General features: G+C 45.3%; 1 protein-coding gene across 5 annotated transcripts in view; it reads left to right on the top strand.

Moving 5' to 3' along the window:
* INPP4B (inositol polyphosphate-4-phosphatase type II B) overlaps window positions 1-20,937 on the top strand; it is a 1,036,387-nt gene that overhangs the window by 738,932 nt on the left and 276,518 nt on the right. For all 5 annotated transcript variants that reach the window (XM_077279254.1, XM_077279258.1, XM_077279253.1 and 2 more), the window contains one exon: window positions 1,479-1,626. In XM_077279254.1, the coding sequence (XP_077135369.1) occupies window positions 1,479-1,626 (148 nt within the window). The remainder of the gene's footprint in view (window positions 1-1,478; window positions 1,627-20,937) is intronic.

Below are 20,937 nucleotides of genomic sequence, written 5' to 3'. Positions count from 1 at the left end.
GTGTCGGCTTTATCACTTGTTTCATTATACAACTCGCCACTAAATATATCACATTTATGTAGGTGCGTAAACATAGGCCTGAACGCGACATGGTGCTGGAGAAGAATGCTGATCATTCTTAAAGGGAAAACAATTGCCAATATTGTTTTTAAAGAATTACAAATAATTAAAATCAAATAGTGAAATATATTCTATTCTTCCAATCTACTTATTTTTTCTGATTTGTGGATTTTTTTAATTCCATATCTTCTATACACAATTATGGGGGCAGCCATCTTGTCTGTTTGCAGTTAACAGTTAAAGTTATGCTGAGCAGCAGTCACATTGATTATGGGAAAAATAGTGTGGAGCTGTTCATTGAATACCATGGCATACTCATTGTTTTTGTGCAGAGGTGTTTATTGTGGATGGAGGAGCAGGAGGTGTTCTGTGACCATTATCTATTGTAAATGTTATTTATATTGGTGTGTACCTCTCATTGTAATCCTGCCTGTAATGGTAGTCTCCAGACAGGAAAGAAGTCACTGTCAGGCCCTGGTGCTGTAACAGCTCTCGATTGATCAATCGTTCAGTTGACCGCTATCTCTCTCAACTCGCCCATAGATATGAATGTTCAGCTCAGCCGGGAGCCCATGTGTTTTCAATGAGGAGAATGGAGAAAGCTACAGACAGTTCTACTAATTTTTTATCCATCAAGCCCATGATCAGTCAAGGGAGAGTTTGGAGGTCCGCATACACATTAGATGACCAGTCAATCCCTCCATTATCAGCAAGGTTGGCTTTAATGAAGTGGTTATGGGGTCATATAGGGAGCTTAAAATCCCCTATGAAATGTGTAAAGGCACAAGCATCATAAACATCACCTTGTTGATAGGAAACATGAAAATAAAGTAAGCTCACCCATCAGAAGATCCAAGATACGAAGACTTGTGGTGCCACAAGGAAAATAATAGCGAAGAAGAAAGGTAATCCAGCTTCTGAATCATCAGTTAAAAGCCAATATTTATAGAATATGTAAAAAGTCTCAATACCTATACCATAAAAAAAATCTAGCAAACACGTTTCAGACAAATGTCTCTAGTCATTGCATATAATGTAATGCAGTTACTAAAGACTGTTGTCAGAAACACATTTTCTAAGTTTTTTTTTCTACGGTATTGGTATTTCGACTTTTTATACATTCAATAGACATTGTTTTTTAACCGAAGATTCAGAAGCTGAATGACCTTTCATCTTCACCGTCACCTGGTTAATGTTGCAAATTTTACTTTAGGTCCTAAGTGCTCCAATTAATGCTTCTGATTACATTGTGGTTTATTCCTTATCTACAGCTCTTAGAGCTCAATGACTGTGGTATATCCATGGAAAGAGGCAAAGCTTGGGTATCATATTATTTTATTTTACTGGTAATGTACTGAATATGCATAAGATTTCCAGTCAAAGAACCAAGTCTCAAGCATGTACTGTTTCCCCAACAGTGTTAAAGAATCCCATCTACAAGTTCTACCGATTCCCTGCATCTGACAACAAGTGGATCTGTGTTCGGGAGCAGATGTCGGAAAGCATCATGTCTTTTCATATCCCAAAGCAACTACTTAATCTCTACTTAAAAGAAGACACCAGAAGGTAAAAACAACATGAAGTGAGCATTGTCATGTTATTCACAGCAATAGAAATGGTTAGCTACCAGAACATTATCATGTTTCATTGCATTGAAATCAATAATAACCATAAGGCAAAATCTCCATAGTCCGCCACAGCATACTGTCATGGCACGTGGCACTGAAATGTATTGTTGACTTCTCCAATCCCAAGGCCACATTCTATATGCTGGCAGCCACTACTTTAAAGTGCCTCTTCTCTGCCAGACTTTAATAGATCCAAATGAATCCAGGGAAAGCAGAAATACCCTGGATTAGCTCTATTTATGAAGGTTAACAATTTTCCGTCCTTCCCGTCTGCCTACGTTTTATCATTGTAATAAGTATTCACATATACAATTTTCATATATATTTCTTATTTCCACTTCAAAATGTCTTTGCCCTTGAAAGCCATAAGTGTAGAGTATATTGAACATACAAGTTGTACAAATCTATCTGCCACGCCAGTGACATTACTGTCTGTTGGGTTGTTTTCAGCTCCAATCCAATTTATAGTAAATGCCTATAGCTCTTAAAAATAAGGACCACATTGAAATAAATATATTCTGGTAATTCAAGAAATGTATAAAGTGCCCAGATGTGAGCATGCATACTTAGGCCCCGATTCATCAAGACTGAAGTCTCCTGTATAGCAGTTTTGATGAAGGGGTCACTGGAGTAAGATTCTCCAAATTCATTGAGGCGTGCGACTGTTAGTGACTTTGGCGCATCTTTCAGCTGCTGTACGCCAGTGTGCTGAGTCATAGAATAGAGTCATAATATCTGTCATAATATCTGTATAAATAGCTGTTCTAATTTCCTTCACCTTTCTGAGGTAAGTTATGTTGCATTTGTGGCCTATACCCCTCCTTGCTAAGCTGTACCCACTATTCAAAAGGAAGAAAGACTCAGGTCCAGAAACCATAGTCATAAATTAGTCCTGTCAGGATCACCCAGAACTAATAGTCCTTTCTGCATGTGTGAGACTTTGGGTCACTGGACCATGGGGTATATCTCTGTTACATCTTTGCAGTATTGGGTCCTTGTAGTGGCTTAGGTAGTTATTGAGCACTAGCACTTTACGTTGTTACAATGAGTGACTACTGGGACTCACTCTTGTCAGAACCCATGCCTTTCTCTCCTCCATGATGCGATACTGAGCGTTTTTGGGGCACCTTTATCTAATATTCAAACAACTCTGTATGATGGGTGGTGTAAAAACCCCAAAAGTCACGACATTTTTGCACATTTTAAAACAGTTTTGCTCCACATTCTGCCACAAATTGTTTGATGAATCAGGGCCTTGGTATGTTTAGTAGAGTAGCATGATGGCAATTTGAATGGTATCGCCATGTTTGTTAAAGTGGTAACTCAAGTCCCAGTTTCTTAAATATAGACATTTACCAGTAGAGTGAGGACGTACTGGGCCGCAGGCCTTACAAGGGAGGACATCATGACAGGGTTGAGAGGGACTATAGGGAGTGAGCAAAAAGGAGTGGCCTGGTAAAAGGAGGGGAAGAAGTTTTGAATTATGGGACTGGGATTGGCTAGGGGGGAAGTAGGTGGGATTAGGTCAGAGCCGGGGGGATAATATTAAAGGGGTTCACCCATCTTAGGGGAGCGACCATTTTAGCACCCTCTGGGCAGAGAAGCAAGCTCCCACCCACCCTCCCTTTAATTTTGAGGAGATTTTGGGTTATGAGTAAGGGTGGTACATCATGGGAGGATATCGAGGGAAGTGTGGTGAGGATTGCGGTCGAGTTTGCATATGTGTCTTTCTAAGCGTGCTTTGTCGCGGCAGCAAGGCGGGGGGAGGAGGTCCTCGAAGTTGGTGGTGCCAAGAAATGGCGGCTCGGAGGGGGGGAATTTAAAGCTCCTGGACTCCCCCTGGTGTGGTTTAAAATGGAAGGGAATATAGTGGTTACACGGTTGAGATGACTGGGACCGTGGGTACTTTGGCGGATATTGGCCGGGCGAGTCTCTTAGCGTCTCTGAGCTGGTGCCTAGCGGCTAGAGGCAAGACGCGACCTGGAGGCCAAATTATGGATTTGTGGACCAGAGTTGGTTACTTGTTGGGGCTTCGAGGACCGCCCTCCCGGGGTTAATATTAAACAAATAAACTGTTATGTTAATAAATGTTAATAAAGGCTGCTGTGGCCAATTCATCCAAATTAAATGTTTGATGAGTAGTCATTTGACGGGGTACGGTCTCTGGTTTTTAAGGGGTGGTCTTTAGAAGGGTTGAGGGGAGTGGTTGGAGCAGGCGAAACTCACAGGCATCACTAATACCCCATGTCATGTCTATTATAGTGTAATTTGTGTGTTTATTACCGTGCTTCTCGATGTGTGACCACAAGTGATTTCATTTTGAGTTGTTTTCATTATTATATCCAATGTTAATATCGGCATTAGGTATTATATTCTTTTACCTGTGTCTTGTTTTTTTATTTATACTGACCCCTGAGCCCATGATTTTGTTGTGTAACCCCTTTTCACACCTTTTATGCCTATTTGTGCCCTCTTGTACTGCTAACATGTATGCCTGGCTTGAGGACAGCCTCTGTTTTTGTACTGAAATGCGCTGCCCTGTATTCATTATTAAATTTTAATAAATTCTTTTGAACATCCTACCTGCCTATCTGTCATGCCCAGCAACGCTATATACAGTGTCGGACAGGGGTACCAAGAGCCCGCCAGTAACCCACTCCAGGGCCACATTTTTCAGCTACATGCAATTGTGATCTTATCCTCAATCACAAATTTGTAAACCAATGATCTGACAGATTGTTAGATGAATAAGAGGGGGGTGGCCTACACCTGCACAGGGGCCCACTGGAGGATTCTCCTGTTCTCCTGTGGGCCAGTCCAAGCCTGGCTATATATCCTCCTTTTTTGCTTTTAAAATGTAACCAAACATTTTTTTATTTGTTTTTGTTATTTCACTTGCAATCTGGGTGCTGAGACCCCCACCGATCGCTTAAAAATACCCCAAGAAGTGCAGCAGCCCCTACGCCCTGCATTTCTCTTTTTATAATAGGAACTTGGAAACTGATACAAGTTAGAGAATTAAGGAAAGAGATCTCTTGCTGTTGTTTCCCTTGGGAAATAATTAATCCACTCGGTGCTCTTATGCAAAGCGGGCAGTGCTATAACTCTATGTAAGAAGCTGCGAAGGAGTGACTGTATGATAAACACATTTGGCATAAATCTTAAACATTTTTTCCGCATATTTTTAGATAAGTAATGCTCAGCCTATCTGTAAAATATATTTATGTCACATAAAGGATTTACTTGCTATTAAACATCTTTAGCAGCAAATAAAACCGTGCAGCGGCTGAATATTGATTTACTATGCAGAAGCAACTCTACTTACATGGTGGTTACCTGGTTACATGTCATGACAGATAGGACTGGGACCATTTTTTCAGGAACCCTCATCAAACTCATTTGCATGAGTCGGGAAGGTTTTTGGATTGCTGATTGATCCAGCAGAAGAAATATGAAAAAATCAAAAAAGGTTATGATTTATCTATTAATTTAAAGGGAATCTGACAGCAGATTTTTGCTACCCCATCTGAGAACAGCATGATGTAGGGAAAGAGACCCTGAATCCAACGGTGTGTCACTTAGATTACTGGGTGTAGCGGTTATGGCACATCAGAGTTTTTAGATGTATCATTTAGTAGAGCTGAGAAAGCTGCCCCCGCCCACACGAGGATCTCTATGTTCATTGTAAATTGACAGTGAGCTGCTTATCACAGGAGAGGGCATGGTCAGATCAGGTCTTACACGAGCTGTAATCCAGGCAGTGATAATCTGTTGAAAAAGACTTAGTAACTTACCGTTAACGGTATTTTTCGGAGCCCATGAAAGGACCAAAGATAGAGGGGATCCTCCCTTCAGTAACAGTAAACCTACAGATACAAAAGTGCGGCACCTCTCCCACGCATCAATTGGATTACAGAGCTCAAGAGGACCACCATGGTTAATGGCACAAATATGTACAATACTCAAACGACTAACTATTTCACACAAGTGAATCTTATAAGAGGAAGAAGTGCACACCCAACGTGAAAAGGGAGGGAATGTAAGGGTGCTGTCATGGGCTCTGAAAAATACCATTAATGGTAAGTAACTAAGGCTTAATTCGGTCGCCCATGACAGCACCAGCGAGAGAATTACAGAGAAGTAATAACTACTTAGGGAGGGATCACAGCCTGCAGCACCCTTATACCGAAGGAGAGGTCTGAGGAAGCACCCAAGACTAACTTATAATGATTGTAAAAAGTGGACGGAGAAGACCAAGTAGCCGCCTTACATACTTGTTCAATGGATACTTCCGACCTCTCTGCCCACGAAGCTGCAATGGATTGAGAGGAATGCACCCTCAGCTTCTCTGGTGCCAGCCTGCCACTTGATATATACGCTAGAGAAATAGCCTCCCTAATCCATCTAGCCAATGTGTTCTTAGACACCCTAAGACCCTTCCTGGCACCTTGAAAGGAGACAAACAAGGCATTTTCTTTCTTCCAGGAATCAGTGACCGACAGGTACTGTAGAAGAGATCTCCTGATATCCAGAGTCTGGAGCTTCCTTTCTTTCTGGTTAGCAGGGTTGGGGAGGAAAGAAGGAAGGACTATTTCCTGTGACCTGTGAAAACCTGTGGAAGCTACCTTAGGCAAGTAGGCTGGATCCGGCCTAAGTACTACCCTATTGTCTTGGAACTGAGTATACGGCAGGAGTCTGGAAAGCGCCTGGATGTTGCTCACCCTCCGTGCTGATGTTAATGCCAACAGGAAGGCTACCTTAAGGGAGAGGCTAAAGAGATGGGCTCAAAAGGGCTTCTGTCAAGGCCGTGAGCACTAAGTTTAAATCCCACGGCATAAACCTTACTCTAGGTATAGGTCTGGATCTGCCAACTTCTTTGGTAAATCTACTGACCCAGTAGTTACCAGCGATGTCACAACTGAATAGGGTCCCCAGGGCTGACACCTGTACCTTAAGGGTAGTCATCTAGGTAGGGAATGAGGAGGATGGCGGAATCATGTAGGTGGGCCATAACTTCAGCTACAACCTTAGTAAACACACAAGGAGTGACTGCCAGGCCAAAGGGAAGGGCACTATACTGGAAGTGATGGACCGAACCCCCATGGAAACTGCCACTATAAGAAAACGCTAATGAGCTACATGAATGGGTACATGATAGTAAGCATCTTTTAGATCTAGTACTACCATAAAACAGTTTTCAAACATCAATTTTATTGCTGAACCAATAGATTCCATCTTAAAGGGATGTATAACCAGAAAATTATTGAGGGCTTTAAGATTAATGATGGTTCTAAAGGAACCGTCCGGCTTCCGAACCAAAAATAGGGAAGAGTAAAATCCTCTGCCTTTCTCTGCTTCTGGAATCTCCATCAGGACCTCTTTACTACATAGTTCATGGACCACCGACTCCTGGACAGCCTGCTCTGATGAAGAAGACCAGGAGTAATCCTGAACTTACCCACAGTGCCTTCTGAGCCACGTTGGATAGTCCTGCTGCCCTAGCCACCATCCTAACAGAGTCTGCTGAGGCGTCGGCTAGGAAAGCTGCAGCCCCCTGAATTATTGGTAAGGCGTTCAAGATAGACTCCTGCGGGGCTCCTTTCAATTGAGACTCCAGTTGAACCAGCCAAACCATCATGGATCTGGCTGTACAAGTGGATGTCACCGCAGGCCTCATGGAGCCAGCCAACATTTCACACGCCCCTTAAGGAAAGAGTCTGCTTTTTTGTCAAGAGGGTCCTTCAAGGAACCCAAATTCTCAAAAGGCAGGGAAGATTTTTTCGATGCTTTAGCCACCGCTGCATCCAGTTGTGGGGCCTTATCCCAACTATTCACCATGGGATCCTCAAAGTGATACCTTTGTTTAAATGCCGGAGGCAAGGAGCCCCTTTTTTCCGTCCTCTTCCATTCCCGGTCGACCAGGCTCTGAATCTTACTAATCAGTGGAAAGGACCTACACTTTCTTGGATCTAATCCACCAAACATAAAGTTCTGCACAGAACGCTCCGGCCTGGAATCTGCCACCCCATTGTAGACCTGACCTCTTTTACTAATTTGACCATGCGGTCTAAGGGAAAATGGAACCGGCCAGAGTCCTCCTCAGAAGAAGAAGAAGATGAAGAAGAAGGCCCCGAGGAATCTTCAACCCTTCCAAGGATAGCAGAAGAATCTTAATCTGTAAGACTTGCTTAACTTCCTTTCCCCTTCCTCTTAGAACTCTCTCCCTGAGATAGGGACTTTAAGGACTCCTCACCTCTGTCCTAAAAATCTCCCTCAGGCTTGTGGTGAAGTCGGGGGTTTCCTCCGCTACCTGCAGGAGCGGGAAACATGAAGCACTGCAATCTAATCTAGAGGTCAACTGCCCCCCTTTAACCCCTCACCGTCTGCTGTACACAAGGCTGCCTTTTTCAGGAAAGATTCTGGCAGGGGGCATCTACAGAGGGCACACTCCCTGTCTTGATTTCCCAGAACATTTCTTCCCCTAGTAAGACAGAAAAAAGGGGGAGACTGCATCACGGAGTGTACTTTCACGAAGATCTCTTACCTGTGTTGCAGTTAATAGGTACCGGATCACGGGGGGACATCTATCAACCAATGCTGCTGATTCCTCCATCCTGTATTGACAACTTGTCCAGCTATTACCCGCTTCCTGGTTTTTTTTGTCAGACCATATGGGCTTACGAGACACCTGTTGCTCCATAGCCCACTGCTGCTGCTGCTGCTGCTGGTCCTCCTGCTGCTCAGAAGTAGCTTCCATCACGTCCATCATAAAAATGGCACAGAAGCCTAGAAGCAGGTGTTTCCAGGCTTTTTCAAGGTATCTCCCCACAAATAGCCGGGTCAGCAGGTCTCTGGCCAGGGGTGTTCCCCCCTGCACCCGACACACACCCCAACACCATTTCCTTGGCCCCTGCCCCGGACACCATACCCGACACCGGCGTGCGCACGCGACCATCGTGGAGCAAAAAGCCAGCCAGCATCTGGCTTCCGGGATGGGCCCCCGACACGTCACCACCATCACCTCCAATAAGGCTGCAGCACCGTGCCGGAGGACTGTCCAAGCCCATCACCAGCCGGGCCTCCGACCTGCTCCCCGGCACACCTCGTCACGTCACCCAACACTCCCCCGATGACGCTGGACCAGAAGATGCCACAGCATGCCAGAGAGTGCAGGCCAGGAGGCATCAGGACCACCAGGGGGAATACTTACCTTCTGGCGCTGGCCCTACACAGTTGGTAATCCCCTGGACACCGCTCCTCCTGCTAGCTCACTGTCGTGGAATCCTCCCCGAACCCACTGTGGTGCTTCCAGGGACCCCTGCACCGGCCGAGGTAGGGGACCCCTGCTACCTAACACCGACTGGCTGGGCCTGGGATCCTGATGAATCCTCCAGGTATCTGTAGGAACCATGTCCTCTTCAGGAACAGGAAACCAACTGATGCGTGGGAGAGGTGCCGCCCTTTTGTAGCTGTAGGCTTTCTGTTCCTGAAGGGCGGATCCCCTCTCTCATTGGTGCTGTCATGGACGACTGAATAAACCTTCATTGTTTTGAAACAATAGCACACCGCCTAATAAGTGACACATGGCTTAAATCAGTGTCTCAGCCCCTACCTAATCCTCTCCTCAGATTACATAGCAAAAGCCTGCTGACAGATACTCTTTAAAGTTCTCCATTAAAAGTAGTGCACCAAATCCAAATAAAATGTCAGTCTTTCTGACAGTAGAAATGAAATCTCATAAATTCTAAGACGTAGCCTAGTAGTCAGACATAAAAGTTGTAGATATCCTAAAAAAAGAATTATAGAAACTATAGAAAACAGCACAGTGTTAGTCAATGCAGTTAAACAGCCACATGTAAAATATTGAGTAGTCCTAATGCATGAGTACATGATTGTCATCAGCTCATAGTGAGTAGATAATGTATAAAAGATTTTACCTTAAAATGCCAGACGCGTGTTTTCACTGCATTGACTAACACTGCTGTTTTCTATAGTATTTCTCATTTTGAGTTTCATTTTAAGCTACGGTTTGTCATCTGTTTGGCTTTATGCATACCCAGGTGTCTGTACTTTCTTCCATTGATGTTATCACCCATCTCCACTAAGGCTACTTTCACACTAGCGTCGTGCACTGCATGTCGCTATGCGTCGTTTTGTAGAAAAAACGCATCCTGCAAAAGTGCTTGCAGGATGCGTTTTATCTCCATTGACTTGCATTAGCGATGCAGTGTGACGCATTGCCACACGTTGCAACCGTCGTGCGACGGTTGCGTCGTGTTGCTTTGGACTGTCACCACCAAAAAACGTTGCTTGTAACGTTTTTTGGTGCGTCGTTCCCGTCTTTTCCGACCGCGCATGCGCGGCCGGAACTCCGCCCCCGCCTCCCCGCACCTCACAATGGGGCAGCGGATGCGTTGAAAAACAGCATCCGCTGCCCCCGTTGTGCGGCGCATTCACTGCTAGCATCGGTACGTCGCAACGACGCAATTCGTCGTGCGTCGTCCGACGCTAGTGTGAAAGTAGCCTTATTTGTCATTTGTAGTGATTTATTTTGTTTTTGTTCAATAAAGCTGATATTTTTAATTAAGTACGGTCATTCTTTTTAAGTTTTATATAGAAATGCTGTCAGGTCTGTTTGACTATCTTCCCCAACTGCCCTCTTGGCTTTCTTTAGTTACGCTAGCTGCCATATTTTTGTAGGTTCTTTGTGTTTTCTATTAGTTGCAGTTACTTGTAAAACTTTTTTTTTTAAGTATTTTTTTTTTAAACAAAACACAGCAAAAGCATAAATACTGTGCAAGTAGACAATCTGCTGTAAACTTTAAAGTAACATCTAGCTGCAAAGTTTTTAACACAAAATCAAAAGGGCTGCAAAACAGTGGGCCGATGTATCCATATTGTGTAGTTGTTGGTGGCCCTGATTGTATTACTCCAGTGCCTGCTAGAATGAGATGCGCCTCATTGGTGAAGAGGCAGGTGGCTTTTAGTTAAATAAGATTCTGAGCAGTCAGTTACTGGAGTACACTTCTCTTGTGATATACACCATTTTTGTGGTGTAGATGATGATGAATTTGGTGTGCATCCTCAGTCAGGCCTATCCCAGCCGAGCGCCACGCTTTTCAACGGTTGCAGATGTGACTGGCTCCACATATCAGGCTAGTGCAGGAGCGGCCTCCTATTAACATTCACTGGTCTGGACCTTAAAGTGGACCCAAGCAGTGAATGCTGTGATTTTCTCCATGAAAATTGGCCATGTGCACTGGCATATTAGCTATAATAGATGTGTGTGCTCTCTATGTGTGGTCCGCGGTGCACACATCCATGTAATATGCTAGTCTGGACTAGCCCTTAAACTTTTTTTGTAGCTTTTGGAGATTAGCCATGAGCGAATATCGTCGGATCCCTCCTTATTCGGCTCGCTAATAGAGCTTACCGAATAGCTGCAGTCGGAACCCAGATTCCTGGAGCGCTCCCTGTCAGGTATGGACTGGTGCTGAAATTCAGCCTTGGTATTTGATATCGCACAGGCCCATGCAGTCCCTATTCCCAAGCACCAGGAGTGGATATATTACTAATATTACCTTGGATGGACAAAAGAAAGATTTATTACAAGACAAATATTTCTAATGATACCCATGACCTGCTGGGGTAAGTGACGGAGTCAGCCACTTTGTGCTCCGTCACAAATCTTAACAGTATGGCTGACTTGAGAACACCGATTCTGATAACAACGTATCAGACAAGGCCGCCCATGACCAGACAGGCCCTTCTGGGATTTGCCAGATGGCCAGTCCTACCCCGCTCCCAATAATCAGCTGTTCAGCACCGCAGCTTCATGTGCCATGGCTGTGTGACAGTCACAACACACAGACTCTCCATGAATGTGCTGGGACTGTCACACAGCGGCGATCCATACAGCCGCGGCCCCGGACACCTGATTATCGGGAGCTATCCAAGTTCCCGCTGCAGGCATTTGGTAAGCTCTATTATTGAGCCGAATAAGGAGGGAGCCGACGATATTCACTCATGACTACTAAAGATGAGGAATCTTAGTCCACATTCACACGGTCAGTATTTGGTCAGTATTTTACCTCAGTATTTGTAAGCCTAAACCAGGAGTGGGTGATCAATACAGAAGTGGTGACGTGTTTTTATATTATACTTTTCCTCTGATTGTTTCACTCCTTATAAATACTGAGGTAAAATACTGACTAAATACTGAATGTGTAAATGTGGCCTTACAATAGGCATTGACTCAGTCCTGGATTGCTCTATCCCTTGCTGTAAAATGCATGTTTGTAATGCTCAAAGTGCCTCACTTCTTGTTTAGTACAAATTTTGGGGAAAAACCCATAAAGATATATGTTCAGCATTCAGCAGTGTTTTGCTGTGCTGCACATTTCAAGCATTTTTAAAAGTTGATTTTCCCTGAAGGTAACAATGAATCACTTGATCTTAATTGCTTCTTGTGCTTTGGAGCAGATAATGTATTACTGCTGAATATTACAGTTTTGTTTTGTCGTATTCTCTATTCACAGACACATTTGGGTGTATTTACTTCTTATCTTTAGTGAGTACAAAGATTATTTTACAAAGAAGACTGTTAGTTGTGTCAGTGGCGTATCTAGGGGGGGGCAGCCGGGGCATATGCCCCGGGCGCAGCCGGCAGGGGGGCTGTTGTGAATTCCGCTCTTGGGCTCCCTCCGGTGGTTGTAAGTAGCACTTTTGTGAATTCTGCTCTTGGGCTCCCTCCTGTGGTTTTGAGTGGTATAGCTGCTTCTTGGATTTAGCATCAGCAGCTGCTTTGTTGTGAAATTGGATTCTGGGCTCCCCCGGTGGCCACTGGTGGAATTGAACTTGTGTGCATCATCCCCTCTGTTCACCTGCTCCCATCAGGATGTGGGAGTCGCTATATAACCTTGCTCCTCTGTCAGTTTCATGCCGGTCAACAATGTAATCAGAAGCCTTTCTGTGCATGTTCCTGCTACCAGACAACTCTCAGCTAAGTTGGACTTTTGTCCTTGTTTGTTTTTGCTTTTTGTTCCAGTTCACAGCTGCTGTTTCGTTACTGTGTCTGGAAAGCTTTTGTGATCGGAAATTGCCACTCTGGTGTTATGAGTTAATGCTAGAGTCTTAAAGTAATTTCTGGATGGTGTTTTGATAGGGTTTTCAGCTGACCATGAAAGTGCCCTTTCTGTCTTTCTACTATCTAGTAAGCGGACCTCGATTTTGCTAAACCTATTTTCATACTACGTTTGTCATTTCGTCTTAAATCACCGCCAATATATGTGGGGGCCTCTGTCTGCCTTTTGGGGAAATTTCTCTAGAGGTGAGCCAGGACTGTATTTTCCTCTGCCAGGATTAGTTAGTTCTCCGGCTGGCGCTGGGCATCTAGGGATAAAAAAAACGTAGGCATGCTACCCGGCTACTTCTAGTTGTGCGGCAGGTTTTAGTTCATGGTCAGTATAGTTTCCATCTTCCAAGAGCTAGTTCTCATATATGCTGGGCTATGTTCTCTCGCCATTGAGAATCACGACAGTTTGACCGGCCCAAAAAGGGTTAAATTACTGCTGAGAAAGGAGAGAAAAAAGAAGTCTGCTACAATTTTTTTTTTTTTTCCCTCTAGTTCTGAGTGTGCTCATAATTGAATCACTTGCTAGTCTGCCTATACTGCAGCCTCCCTCTCTTTCTCTCCTTCTAATCCTTGAATGGCTCTGTGTTCACCTGTTTGAAATGGATCTTCAGAGTGTAGCTACAGGTTTGAATAATCTTGCCACGAAAGTACAAAATTTGCAAGATTTTGTTGTTTATGCACCTATGTCTGAGCCTAGAATTCCTTTGCCCGAATTCTTCTCAGGGAATAGATCTCACTTTCAAAATTTTAAAAATAATTGCAAATTGTTTTTGTCCCTGAGGTCTCGCTCTGCCGGAGACCCTGCACAGCAGGTCAGGATTGTAATTTCCTTGCTCCGGGGCGACCCTCAAGACTGGGCTTTTGCATTGGCACCAGGGGATCCTGCGTTGCTCAATGTGGATGCGTTTTTTCTGGCCTTGGGGTTGCTTTATGAGGAACCTCATTTAGAGCTCCAGGCGGAAAAGGCCTTGATGTCCCTATCTCAGGGGCAAGATGAAGCTGAAATATACTGCCAAAAATTCCGCAAATGGTCTGTGCTTACTCAGTGGAATGAGTGCGCCCTGGCGGCGATTTTCAGAGAAGGTCTCTCTGATGCCATTAAGGATGTTATGGTGGGGTTCCCTGTGCCTGCGGGTCTGAATGAGTCCATGACGATGGCTATTCAGATCGATAGGCGTCTGCGGGAGCGCAAACCTGTGCACCATTTGGCGGTGTCTACTGAGAAAACGCCAGAAAATATGCAATGTGATAGAATTCTGTCCAGAAGCGAGCGGCAGAATTTTAGACGAAAAAATGGGTTGTGCTTCTATTGTGGTGATTCAACTCATGTTATATCAGCATGCTCTAAGCGTACTAAGAAGCCTGACAAGTCTGTTTCAATTAGCACTTTACAGTCTAAGTTTATTCTATCTGTGACCCTGATTTGTTCTTTATCATCTATTACCGCGGACGCCTATGTCGACTCTGGCGCCGCTTTGAGTCTTATGGATTGGTCCTTTGCCAAACGCTGTGGGTATGATTTGGAGCCATTGGAGGCTCCGATACCTCTGAAAGGGATTGACTCCACCCCATTGGCTAGTAATAAACCACAATACTGGACACAAGTGACTATGCGTGTTAATCCGGATCACCAGGAGATTATTCGCTTTCTGGTGCTGTATAATCTACATGATGTTTTGGTGCTAGGATTGCCATGGCTGCAATCTCATAACCCAGTCCTCGACTGGAAAGCTATGTCTGTGTTAAGCTGGGGATGTAAAGGGACTCATGGGGACGTACCTTTGGTTTCCATTTCATCATCTATTCCCTCTGAGATTCCTGAATTCTTGTCTGACTTTCGTGACGTTTTTGAAGAACCCAAGCTTGGTTCACTACCTCCGCACCGGGAGTGCGATTGTGCCATAGACTTGATTCCGGGTAGTAAATACCCTAAGGGTCGTTTATTTAATCTGTCTGTGCCTGAACACGCTGCTATGCGAGAATATATAAAGGAGTCCTTGGAAAAGGGACATATTCGTCCTTCGTCATCTCCCTTAGGAGCCGGTTTTTTCTTTGTGTCTAAGAAAGACGGCTCTTTGAGGCCGTGTATTGATTATCGACTTTTGAATAAAATCACGGTTAAATATCAATATCCGTTACCACTGCTTACTGATTTGTTTGCTCGTATAAAGGGGGCCAAGTGGTTCTCTAAGATTGATCTCCGTGGGGCGTATAATTTGGTGCGAATCAAGCAAGGGGATGAGTGGAAAACCGCATTTAATACGCCCGAGGGCCATTTTGAGTATTTGGTGATGCCTTTTGGTCTTTCAAATGCCCCTTCAGTCTTCCAGTCCTTTATGCATGACATTTTCCGCGATTATTTGGATAAATTTATGATTGTGTATCTGGATGATATTCTGATTTTTTCGGATGACTGGGACTCTCATGTCCAGCAGGTCAGGAGGGTTTTTCAGGTTTTGCGGTCTAATTCCTTGTGTGTGAAGGGTTCTAAATGCGTTTTTGGGGTTCAAAAGATTTCCTTCTTGGGATACATTTTTTCCCCCTCTTCCATCGAGATGGATCCTGTCAAGGTTCAGGCTATTTGTGATTGGACGCAACCCTCTTCTCTTAAGAGTCTGCAGAAATTTTTGGGCTTTGCTAACTTTTATCGCCGATTTATTGCTGGTTTTTCTGATGTTGTTAAACCATTGACTGATTTGACTAAGAAGGGTGCTGATGTTGCTGATTGGTCCCCTGATGCCGTGGAGGCCTTTCGGGAGCTTAAGCGCCGCTTTTCTTCCGCCCCAGTGTTACGTCAGCCTGATGTTGCTCTTCCTTTTCAGGTTGAGGTCGACGCTTCTGAAATCGGAGCTGGGGCGGTGTTGTCGCAGAGAAGTTCCGACTGCTCCGTGATGAGACCTTGTGCTTTTTTTTCCCGTAAATTTTCGCCCGCCGAGCGGAATTATGATATTGGGAATCGGGAGCTTTTGGCCATGAAGTGGGCTTTTGAGGAGTGGCGTCACTGGCTTGAGGGGGCCAGACATCAGGTGGTGGTATTGACTGACCACAAAAATTTAATTTACCTTGAGTCTGCCAGGCGCCTGAATCCTAGACAGGCGCGCTGGTCGTTGTTTTTCTCTCGGTTTAATTTTGTGGTGTCATACCTACCGGGTTCTAAGAATGTTAAGGCGGATGCCCTTTCTAGGAGTTTTGAGCCTGACTCCCCTGGTAATTCTGAGCCCACAGGTATCCTTAAGGATGGAGTGATATTGTCTGCCGTTTCTCCAGACCTGCGGCGGTCCTTGCAGGAGTTTCAGGCGGATAGACCTGATCGTTGCCCACCTGGTAGACTGTTTGTTCCTGATGATTGGACCAGTAGAGTCATCTCTGAGGTTCATTCTTCTGCGTTGGCAGGTCATCCTGGAATTTTTGGTACCAGGGATTTGGTGGCAAGGTCCTCCTGGTGGCCTTCCCTGTCACGAGATGTGCGAGGCTTTGTGCAGTCTTGTGACGTTTGTGCTCGGGCCAAGCCTTGTTGTTCTCGGGCTAGTGGATTGTTGTTACCCTTGCCTATCCCGAAGAGACCTTGGACGCACATCTCGATGGATTTTATTTCGGATCTGCCTGTTTCTCAGAAGATGTCTGTCATCTGGGTGGTGTGTGACCGTTTCTCTAAGATGGTCCATCTGGTTCCCTTGCCTAAGTTGCCTTCTTCTTCCGAGTTGGTTCCTCTGTTTTTTCAAAATGTTGTTCGTTTGCATGGTATTCCGGAGAATATAGTTTCTGACAGAGGGACCCAATTCGTGTCTAGATTTTGGCGGGCATTCTGTGCTAGGATGGGCATAGATTTGTCTTTTTCGTCTGCTTTCCATCCTCAGACTAATGGCCAGACCGAGCGGACTAATCAGACCTTGGAGACATATTTGAGGTGTTTTGTGTCTGCGGATCAGGATGATTGGGTTGCTTTTTTGCCTTTGGCGGAGTTCGCCCTCAATAATCGGGCCAGCTCTGCCACCTTGGTGTCCCCGTTTTTCTGTAATTCGGGGTTTCATCCTCGATTTTCCTCCGGTCAAGTGGAATCTTCGGATTGTCCTGGAGTGGATGCTGTGGTGGAGAGGTTGCATCAGATTTGGGGGCAGGTGGTGGACAATTTGAAGTTGTCCCAGGAGAAGACTCAGCTTTTTGCCAACCGCCGTCGTCGTGTTGGTCCTCGGCTCTGTGTTGGGGACTTGGTGTGGTTGTCTTCTCGTTTTGTCCCTATGAGGGTCTCTTCTCCTAAGTTTAAGCCTCGGTTCATCGGCCCGTACAAGATATTGGAGATTCTTAACCCTGTGTCCTTCCGTTTGGACCTCCCTGCATCCTTTTCTATTCATAATGTTTTTCATCGGTCATTATTGCGCAGGTATGAGGTACCGGTTGTGCCTTCCGTTGAGCCTCCTGCTCCGGTGTTGGTTGAGGGTGAGTTGGAGTACGTTGTGGAAAAGATCTTAGACTCTCGTGTTTCCAGACGGAAACTCCAGTATCTGGTCAAATGGAAGGGATACGGTCAGGAGGATAATTCTTGGGTCACTGCCTCTGATGTTCATGCCTCCGATCTTGTCCGTGCCTTTCATAGGGCTCATTCTGATCGCCCTGGTGGTTCTGGTGAGGGTTCGGTGCCCCCTCCTTGAGGGGGGGGTACTGTTGTGAAATTGGATTCTGGGCTCCCCCGGTGGCCACTGGTGGAATTGAACTTGTGTGCATCATCCCCTCTGTTCACCTGCTCCCATCAGGATGTGGGAGTCGCTATATAACCTTGCTCCTCTGTCAGTTTCATGCCGGTCAACAATGTAATCAGAAGCCTTTCTGTGCATGTTCCTGCTACCAGACAACTCTCAGCTAAGTTGGACTTTTGTCCTTGTTTGTTTTTGCTTTTTGTTCCAGTTCACAGCTGCTGTTTCGTTACTGTGTCTGGAAAGCTTTTGTGATCGGAAATTGCCACTCTGGTGTTATGAGTTAATGCTAGAGTCTTAAAGTAATTTCTGGATGGTGTTTTGATAGGGTTTTCAGCTGACCATGAAAGTGCCCTTTCTGTCTTTCTACTATCTAGTAAGCGGACCTCGATTTTGCTAAACCTATTTTCATACTACGTTTGTCATTTCGTCTTAAATCACCGCCAATATATGTGGGGGCCTCTGTCTGCCTTTTGGGGAAATTTCTCTAGAGGTGAGCCAGGACTGTATTTTCCTCTGCCAGGATTAGTTAGTTCTCCGGCTGGCGCTGGGCATCTAGGGATAAAAAAAACGTAGGCATGCTACCCGGCTACTTCTAGTTGTGCAGCAGGTTTTAGTTCATGGTCAGTATAGTTTCCATCTTCCAAGAGCTAGTTCTCATATATGCTGGGCTATGTTCTCTCGCCATTGAGAATCACGACACTGCTTCCACTGATCGTCTTTCTGGCTCGGCTATTTTAGTCTGGCCTTATCCCTCAATCAATGCCAGTTGTCAATTGTTCCTGCTTGGAGTTACTGCTCTTTTGGATTTCCCTGACACTCTGACCAGTTCTGCAAAGATAAGTCCTTGCTTGTCCTTTTGCAGTCCACTTGTGGTGGACTTAATTGTTCAGCACACTCTATGTTTTGCTTATTTGTCCAGCTTATCAGTATGGATCTGTTCAGCTAAGCTGGAAGCTCTGGGCAGCAGATTTTGCCCTCCACACCTTTAGTCAGGTGTGGAGATTTTTGCATTTCTCTGCGGTGGACTTTTTCTAGTTTTTATTACTGACCGCACAATGTTCTTTCCTGTACTATCTATCTAGCTAGAAGTGGCCTCCTTTTCTAAATCTTGTTTCATACTACGTATGTCATTTCCTTCTCCTCTCACAGTCATTATTTGTGGGGGGCTGTCCTATCCTTTGGGGATTTTCTCTGAGGCAAGATAGCTTTCCTGTTTCTACCTTTAGGGGTAGCTAGTTCTCCGGCTGTGACGAGGTGTCCAGGGAGTGACAGGAACATCCCACGGCTACTTCTAGTGTTGTGTTAAGATCAGGAACTGCGGTCTGTATAGTTACCACCTGCTCAGAGCTAGTCGCATGTCGCTCCTAAATCACCAGTCCATAACAGGGGTGCAGTCGGGCCGCCTAAAGCAGCGGTCCGCAGTGTCTCCCCCGGTGGCTGCCTCCTGCCGGCTCCCCGCACTGGGAGTCGGCTGTTCTCTGTGCCGACTGTCAAGCAAACAGTGATCAGGTCATGTGATCACGCTGCTGACGTCACTCACCTGCGCGGCAGAGCAGACTCAGAGGCAGAGCAGGAGAGATGCAGATCGGTGGTAAGTGCTCCTGTGAAGCTGAAGATACCGAAGGTGCAGGGGGGGGATTTAATGTGAGTGGGAATGGGGGGGATATATTGTGGGGGGGGATTTAATGTGAGTGGGGGTGGGGGGAATTTAATGTGAGTGGGGATGGTGGGATATATTATTGGATGGGGGATATTTAATATGAGTGGAGATGGGGGGATTTATTGTGGGGGAGATTTAATGTGAGTGGGGATTTATTGTGGGGGGGAGAGTTAATGTGAATGGGGATTAATTGTGGGGGGAGATTTAATGTGAGTAAAGATGGGGGGATTTATTGTGGGGGGAGATTTAATGTGAGTAGGGAGGGGGGATTTATTGTGTGTGGGGAGAATTGAAGTGGAGATGGGGGATTGAATGTGTGGGGTACATCTGAGGACACAAAATGAAGAGCAAAGGGGGAGATGGGGGGCACATATGAGATAACAGTATGGGGGAATGGGTGGCATGTATGAGGAAACAGTATGGGGGATGGGTGCAGACAGTTTGGGGAGCAAACGGGGGAATGTATGCAGACACAGTATGAGTAGCGATGTGAAAAACATATGTGGACAGAGTACGGGGAGTGAGTGCATGTGTGCATGCATAGCATGGAGGGACAGTGTAAGGGCACAGCCAGGAGCGGACAGTATACCAAGGAGGGGGGGTGTGATGAGAGTACAGTATAAATACTGGGCCCTAAAAGGGGGACACAGTATGAGAGGACAGTGTAAAAATGGGGGCCGGTATGGAAAGGGGAGGTCAGTGTAAAGAGCGTGTACCATAAGAGGGACAGTGTGGGGGTCATATTTTATGCAGACAATATAGTGAGGGACAATTTTTTATTCAGGAGCATTTTAATTACACTTGTATCTTTAAGGGCGTCATGTGGAGATTTTCTGAAAAAGAGCGGAGAAGATGGAAGTCTGCAGAGACGGCTGTGGATGAGAAAACTCATCATGGGGTCTGGACAAGATGAAGAAAAGGAGAACGACTCCAGAGACGACGTCATCTATAAGGTACCTGGATGTAAATGTTATTTGTGATACTAACTAACTCTCATGTTTTTATTTATGTTAGGAGCATTAAAGGGGATGTCCAGGTTTGTGATGAGTCTGCAGTCATTCTTTGTGACTGCAGACTTCTGAATTCTCACAGTGAGCACTGCACGCTGTCAGGATTCTCTTGTGCTGCGATCTACATACATGCGGTCACGTGCTGACTAGACATGTGTGGCCTCCGTCAATGAAAATGAACTAAACGAGGCCGGGCACGTCTAGTCGGAATGTGGTCAGAAGTATACAAATCACATGCTTGTGCTGACATGACTGTCCACCGGCAAGGGAGAATCCTAAAAGTGTGCAGTGCATTAGCTGTGAGAATTCAGAAGCTGCGATGTCAGGATTCAGCTCTGCAGGTTCCAGTAGTCGTCACATGGACACTTCACTCATATGCGACTTTTACACTTATGATCCTGTGACAACGAGCTTCTGCTTCTCTCAATTTTTTACTGAGCATTGAGAGCATTAGGGAGAGGAGCTCGTGGGTACATGACTGAGTGTGCAAATCGCATACATTCTTACATTCTGGGGGGGGGGGGCGCCAAACTGAATTCTTGCCCCGGGTGCCAGAAACCCTAGATACACCTCTGAGTTGTGTAGCAGACGTTCACTACTATATCACAAAATTAAATTGTCCTTCCATCCCATATTTGATGTTAGTTTTTATAAAACTAACAATTAAAGGGGTATTCCCCTCTCCAAGAACATATCCTAATACTTAGTAGGTGTAGTAATAATAATATTAGCAAATACCTCCAATTACAAA

Source organism: Ranitomeya variabilis, chromosome 1, assembly GCF_051348905.1.
Source record: "Ranitomeya variabilis isolate aRanVar5 chromosome 1, aRanVar5.hap1, whole genome shotgun sequence".
Taxonomy (NCBI): Eukaryota; Metazoa; Chordata; class Amphibia; order Anura; family Dendrobatidae; genus Ranitomeya; species Ranitomeya variabilis.
The sequence above is the reverse complement of the archived record's forward strand: the minus strand, read 5'-3'. Positions and strand labels throughout refer to the sequence as shown.